We start from the raw sequence: 7,868 nt of genomic DNA on the forward strand, positions 1-7,868 counted from the left end.
TATATACATACTTACACTAATCTGGATATGAAATATGCACATACCATAGAAAATTAAAGAGGCTATATACAACATTTCAGAGTCTCGGACGCGATTGCCTGCACACACACTCTAATGTCACAAGCAAATAGAGGTTGCTGGGCTGAAATGGTGGCAACTAGCCACATTATCGGTGCTAACAATGCTAACAATGGCAACAGTGCTAACAGTCTCAAGAGGGGTATTTTAGCATTTTTCAACCTGGACCCTATTTTCCCATGCATTTGGGAACATACGTCTTTGCCGTTGGTCCAGTATTGAGCGAGAGCAAGACAAGCTACAATGTGATTATTTGGGGAAGTAGCAGCCATTGATGCACTTAAAGTGCTGTTCGGCCACTGGCTCAAGTTATCATAAGTGTATGATTACACTATGGAAAGATGGAGAAGTTGCCGTTATCTTGCCATGCTTTGTGTTGTGTAAATCACTGATGCCACATCAACACAGTAACTTTAGCTACTAGCATTAGCTTACCTCCGCTCTGTCTGCACCTCTCCAATTTTGGAACGGCATTTGGCTTTAGGAAAATTTCCTTTGGTATTGGGTTTCTTCTCCTCTTTGGCTGGCAGTAGTCATCCCGATAAAAATGCAATGCAGACACAATGGTGTGCAAAGAGCAGTGTAAGCACCAAAGTGTGTGTAGATGTAACACAACTAGCAACAACTTCAGCATGTCCGTACCCAAAGGTAACGTCTATGAAAGCTGCACCAGTGTGGCTTTAGCATTTGGTTAGCATGCATAAATAGCGGAATTTTAGATCACACTTTACTTGAAGGAATCTACACTGTAACAAATATAACTTTAAATTTACAGTAACTTACTGGCAACAATTGGCCAGTAAGTTACTGTGAATTCTTTTTACAGTAAAGGTACCGTACTTCCATTTACAGTATTTTATGTATTCATTGTAAAATACAAAACAATTAAACACAACATGAGAAAAATGTAAAAATCCAGTAGTTTACTATGTACAGTACTTTAGTGGCTATGTTGTGATTTTATTTACAGTAATACTTAGACTACTGTGATTTTGTCATGTTGACACGGTTGTAATGTAAACTTTACAGCATTCTACTGTAAACATCACATACAGTGGAGTTACTGTGAAATAACTGTAGATTTCACAGACATTATTTTATAGTGTGCATAAGAGTGACATGACACTTCCATGAACACATGGACACATGACCCTAACCATAACAAAACCGAATGACACTTACTAAGAGAATTGTTATGTCATAGACGTTTAGCACTAATGGTTTTTGGCACGTTCATGATAGTGTCATGGCAATCTTATGTAGATACCTTCACCAAGTGTTGCCCAATTTCATTGGCAGAAAAGCGCTATTGAGACCAATGCAAAGAAAGAGCCAGAGAGAGGGAATGAAGGACTGAAGGAGACAATAAGCTAATCTCTTGAAACTAACTAGACATCCACAGCTGCCTCCTTGATAACAGATCATGTCTGCAAGGCTCAGGTGTCCTCTGTGTTGACCTTCTCTCTCAGTTGGAGGTTTGAGCACCTCGATGCCCTATTGAACCGTAAGCCGGATGGATTTTCTTGTCTAGTTGACAATGGAGAACAACTTTGCTGTAAAAGATTTTATGTAAATAAATCAGCAGCGTTAATGATGCCAGAACAGAAAAAAAAACTTACACAAAACTCAATTTTTAATAACCAGAATAAATTATAGATGTACAAGTGAAAACTTTTCTGCACTTTAATCTTATTTAATCAACACATTCCTTGGTGCATTCAGGCATTTGTTTCTTGAAACGTGACTTTGAAAATGTTTTTACTTCCAGACAGCTGTACAGCCCTTGGGTTTAATGAAGCTTCTTTTCTTTTTAATTAAACAAGATAAAACAACAAGGCTGTTGTTCTTGTTTCCTGAAGAGCTGACCTTTATAAAATTCAAGGATTTTACTTTGCGGCGATGATTAAATGTCTGAGGACAAATGAACACATGCACACCGATAGAGAGACTGAAGTCAGCAACCCGTCAAAACTGAAAATTTACTCTTTTGTTGAGGCTTTTTATCGAAATGTTTAAGTTGTTCTTATGTTTTTGTCCCTTTTTTCAACACTTTTGATGTTTAACACTACGTAACACTAACTTATTCACTTTAGTTTTACAGTTATTTTGGGAATTCATGGTCAATAAACCTCAATTATAGGAAATAATACCTAATGTTTGACTTAGAAAAGCAGAAATTAGGAATTATTCAGACTATAATTAAAGGAATGGATGTTGATGATAATCACAGACTGGAATATGTCAACTTTTACTCAATACTATTTCAAAACCACTTCAATTTGTTTTCCAAATGCTACAAAATTGAATGAGACGCCCCAACAATTTATGAAAGTAGAGATTTGTACTTGCCAAAGAGCGTTGTGCGGTGTTAATCATATCATTTTGAGTAATTACAATTGGGTAGTTAAAAGGAACATTAACATAGGAAAACGCGTCAAATTTTCTCCTAAAACATGTGAAAAGCTGTATTTTGAAAATGTTAAACCCCTTTTATTTACAGCCATGTTTACTTAGTCACAGTTTTCCTCTTACGTGATATACTTCCACCTGTAGATCAGCGACAGATTCTTTTAGAGAACTCGCTAATGAAATTTCAACGTAAGCAGCTAGTTGGGAAGTATACATGTTAACAGCCACTGTTTCCAGCTTTTGATTTTGACTTTCTTTTAGCTTAATGTATGTCTGTCTTCCAGCAGATAAAACTTTTTTTTTCTCCATTTTTGAAGCCAGACTGACTCAACAGACGCCAAAAATTAAACAATCTGTTGGCGTGCTTGGCCAGCGACGGAGTTCCTCTCAAGACCGTCAGACAGGGAAATGTCTGTTCTTACCTACCATCAGCCACATTGGCCTTCCTTGTTGATTATTTACAAGCATCATCAATTTGATTCCCAAAAATCAGAGTGGCCACTGTTTCCATAGAAACTTCGTGGATGGTTAGCAACCTGTGATCAGTGATCACCACCACTTCATCCTGGCTTTGCTGTCGGGCTGGATGTCTTTTTTTGTTTGAGAGATGACAAGTAAAATCAGTTAAAATAACCATGCAACCATGACTGTATAATCACATCATTGCTATTAGTGTCTGTGTATGTTTGAAAAGCATCATTACTGGAATTGAGTTTTGAACTCATTATGTATTTTTTTGCCATTATTTTGTTGAAGATGAAAGGGAAAATATAATTTTCTTCTACAGATTTTGTATAGCATTGTAAAAATAAAACAAAATAAAAATAGTCTCTTATTGACCAAAGCTTGAACAGCTCTAGAAACTTTGATATTTTATAAACCAATCTTTAAATCACATAACATGAATTATTAGACGTGGCAGTTTTTTGTGTAACTCCTTCATATACATCTTTTAAATAGTAGCAGTGAGTGTAATCTATTTTGTAATGCAGGCCCAGTTGCAGCGTAGGTCAGTGTAAGTCTGATTGGACGTGTGAATCAGAAATGCCAAATTGTCCTTTAGAGACGTCTGGAGGTGTCCTGAGAGTAGTGCATCCAAGCTTCTGCGATGGTATTTGCCCACATGATTATTTCAGTAATATTTATGCTTCAACCAAATGACCTTTTCCTGTAAAACCCAAAGCAGGCATCTGGAAAGGCTCCATGTTTAATCTAAAACCACAAAGGGTGGTAATGTCGATGTTTCTGTAGATGCTACTATTCATATTGAGTAGTCCTCGAGCTGGCTGCAGATTAAATGTAGATTAAAAGCCAGAGGTTTGGCTCTTTGCCATTAGGGCTCCTAGACCTTTTTTCAAACTTTCTGAGGAGCCAAATCATGGATCATCTTTTTTAAAGTGCTCATATTTGGCAAATTTTCAGGTTCATAATTGTATTTAGAGGTTGTACCAGAATAGGTTTACATGATTAGATTTTCAGAAAACACCCTATTGTTGTTGTATTGCATATTTCTGCAGCTCCTCCTTTCACCCTGTGTGTTGAGCTCTCGGTTTTAGCTACAGAGTGAGGCATCTCACTTCTGCCTTCTGTGGAGAATAGTTCCCATAATGCATACCGTTAGAAGATGGCTGTGTCTCTTGTGACCTTATTTGTACACCCTGGGACCTAAAAATTCCAACATGTAAATAGGAACATGTTGGCATTATTTGGTCACTTATTGGGAGCAGTAGGCTAGTTGGAGCCGGTTATCTCCAGGATGTGTGCTAAGCCAGGTTAGCGGTGGGTGCGTCCGGCAGAGTCACGACACCCAGAGATGAGAAGTGTATGTGTGGACTTATCTGACTCTGGAGGAGTAAAGGAGAATAAAGTCTCAATAAGTCGGCGTGTTCCTTTAAGATAGGTTTGAGGCGGAAGTAAACCACCATTAATGAAGACATCTTACTTGTAATATGTCCAGGAGATCCTCTAGAACCTACATGCTTTAAATATAATAACTGATATCCCATTAACATTTGGTTGCAATAGATAAGCATAAGCATAGCTGCATAGGCAGCAAGGCGAGGATTATAACATGTGACAATGTAACGTTGCACGTTCATCACGGAAGTAAAGCCTGGACTACAATAGAGCTGTTTGTTGTTTTTAGAAGTGTGTGAACCGTGTTTTCTGTTGGAGATGGTGAGGCCCTGTGGGATGGATATTGAGCTTTTCTACTTTGTTAGCCTATTACATGCACAGAAAAGACATATAACACAATAAAGGAAAGGGAAAAGGCCAAAAAGCATAAAAGGAGGACTTTAAATAACGTCCTCAAACTCAATTTTGCTTTCATGTATTGACCTTCTGTTATTGTCCTTGATCTCTACTTTATGAATCTTTTTTTATTACAGTACTTTGTTTTGTTGCTTTAGCTGTTTGAGTGATTTCCTGTCATATGGGAATTGCTTTTTAACCGGCGATTTGAAAAAGACAGTTAATGTTGTTCTTCTTTCTCCTCCTTCTTGATTATTTACTATTCAACTCGGTAATGTTTTTTGTTGATTATAGTTTTGGTTTTTAGAATACATTACTGTGAGTTCAATGAATTCATATTAATTGAACTTTATCACCATTGGGCATATTTTTATTGTACAAAGTGAACATACATTTTAACAATTAAAACAACAATGTACTCAAGCAAAGCCCTTGTCTGCCATCTCATCTCTCTAATGCGCTCTGTTACGATCCACAGAGAACTCCCGGTTCCACTTCGACAAGCCTGAGAACTACATCAGCATGTACCACCAGGATGGGAGCGACACGCTGTACGTGGGCGGCCAGGCAATGATCTACGTGTTGACGTTCACTAACAGAGGGGTCCGCAACCTGCAGGTACACTTACCCTTAGCTGATTTTGCTATCTGGTACCATAATAGATCTCTCAGGTCTAGACAGTCTTTTGTAATGGGCAACCCGTCTTCTGCCACATAGAGTAGTTATAAAGTTATCAGTTGCCAACCACCAGTTCAAATATTATCTACCAGGGCTTTAATACTTGCGTCCAGGCTTGGACTAAAGACCGTTTTTCCATGGTCACGGACTTGTCTTGTACTCGCTAGCATGTGGAGTCGAACTTGTCTCGGTCTCGACCAAGTCCAGGTGTCTTTATTATGTTGATAATAATATTGGAGGGAAAGTGAAACCCAAAACAATTGTCTTGATACTGTCATGCATAAGACCTTTTTTTCTGTCCTTGACTCGGACTCGACTAGTCTTGGTCTTGGACTCGACAAAGGTGGTCTCAACTACAGCCCTGTTATCTACTTTAAGCCAGTCCCCTTCAAAAAACCCTTTGGCAACCAACCAATGTTGACAGCGCTGTTCTTTAGCCTGTTGGTAAAACAGGCAGCAGGGACCTAAAAGTTCAAACTCTTAGGACTGTGCACTTGATTGACATTAGCGAATGTGGTATTGTTGTCATGGTTTATATTTTAACATGTGCTCAATAGATCTAATTGAGCACAAATGAGTGCAGGCTGTTTTCATGAACGATTTGTACATATCCTATGAAAAGTAATGTAATGTCAGTCCATGTATGACACATGGACTACGGCTGTATCAGGCCGATCAGGTCTGCTCAGGGAGGAAGTCGGGGTGGATGGTTGGGTCCTAAAACACAGGGTTTCAAGCGGGGGAGCGAAGTGTGTCCCGGGAGAAGTTAAGGGGAAGACTTTTACCCAGGAAACAGGAGTTAGTGTTAGGAAACGGGAGTGCTTGCTCACTCCCTACTCAAGGGAACCGTTTTTTTTATCCAGACCAGAACATTTTTTCTAATAATAAATAGTCCCTTCGGTGCCTAAACTTAACTATCGTCGCCGCATCATGGTCACCATTTGCTGGCTGAACTCAGCTGAAACGGTCGCTGAAAGGGGCATCCCCTTGCAGTGGACTGTACCACGTTCACAGTTAAGTTTTTGAAACATGTGACCGGCCGGCGATTGCTTTCAATTTGTAGGATTTCATAAAAATTGTTGTGAATACGTTTTTGCATGATATCATACAAACCCATTAATGACAATGTGCTGATTAGTGAGATGTTGATAGGTGTATTTCTGAACTTTGGTGAAACCTCGACTAGCTGTTTCGCCCAGCTTCCAGGTTTAGGGTGCACTGTTTGCCAGACTCTGCTGGATGACAACAGAGTGGCCCACCTGCTGTGAGGGCAACACTGAGCCAGAGAGGCCAGAGAGAGATAAGAGGGCCGGCCTGCCGCTGACACAGATCAGCAGCCGAGGGCAGAGGAAGTTGGGTCATGCATACAATAATGAAGCTACACAATATATCTCCGTGAGACGAAAGAAAACATCATTCACCGAGCTAAAAATGTCGACATAGGTCAATATTACATAGTGTCTGGGCTGCAGTGGCCCTGACTAACCTGACAAATGGAAGAGACTGTAAGCTGGATGGGTTTTTATCCAAAATATGATTCTGCCCTATTTTTTGGAATGATTGTGGGCTTAGTGTTGGGTTTTTCCCCAGTGGAAATGAAAAGACGTTTGGTGATAGAAAAACTATCTTGATTTGTATTGGTGTGTTTCATCTTACACACACACACATTTAGGTGGCATTTTGTCAGGAGTTATTGCCAGTGCATGTTTGTTCAGCAGAGCATAACAGCAGAAAAATAACAATTTTCAATCAGCGAACACCACGAGTGCCGTCAGCTAAGGAAGATGTTTTCTGTGAGGATTGTTTTTAAGCTGCTGCAGCAAGGTCACACTTTTCTTGCTGAAACAGGGTAGTGTGAAAGAACTTGGCACGAACTAAGCAGCCCTTCCTCCCACAGATCCCAGCGGCATCGGACCAGACCGCAATTGATACCTGCAAGGCAAAGGCTGCGCCACTCGAGGTAGAAACAACTCCACGATTTCTGCAAATCACTCTCCTTCTCCACCAGTGTAACATCATCAGTCTCCTCATGTTTCTCATCACCATCATCTCCATCATCATCTGCAGTTGCAGCACAGTGAGGTTAGTGCTACAATGTGTAGTTAAGTTATTTAGGTTCATGTTAATAGTTCTGCTTGGACGCAACAGACCAAATAATTCATTTATACATATTAGATAAATTACACAGGAGACAGCTTCATTTCAAAACAAACACAGATGAGGGAGCTGTTGATAATTGAAATGCATAATTTCATGAGATTTAGCAAATACCAAGAGATTAATACAATAGTCAACCTGCAATGAGTCTAAGAGCGTAGGGAGGTCGTCTTAATGTGAAATGCTTCGAGGCTCAGGAATAATCTTAGTAGGAAGGATACACTGCTGCGTGTTATGCTGCTTGTCAGAAAATACTGAGTTTCAAAAGGATCCTGGGACGGTAATGTTGGATG

General features: G+C 39.6%; 1 protein-coding gene across 1 annotated transcript in view; it reads left to right on the plus strand.

The window, feature by feature from the left end:
- Positions 1-7,868, plus strand: part of si:ch211-113g11.6 (uncharacterized protein LOC559008 homolog) — a 40,616-nt gene that overhangs the window by 2,349 nt on the left and 30,399 nt on the right. The window contains exons 2-3 of the mRNA XM_034873733.1: positions 5,219-5,358; positions 7,316-7,378. Of these exons, the coding sequence (XP_034729624.1) occupies positions 5,219-5,358; positions 7,316-7,378 (203 nt within the window). The remainder of the gene's footprint in view (positions 1-5,218; positions 5,359-7,315; positions 7,379-7,868) is intronic.

This window comes from Etheostoma cragini, chromosome 6, assembly GCF_013103735.1.
Source record: "Etheostoma cragini isolate CJK2018 chromosome 6, CSU_Ecrag_1.0, whole genome shotgun sequence".
Classification (NCBI taxonomy): domain Eukaryota; kingdom Metazoa; phylum Chordata; class Actinopteri; order Perciformes; family Percidae; genus Etheostoma; species Etheostoma cragini.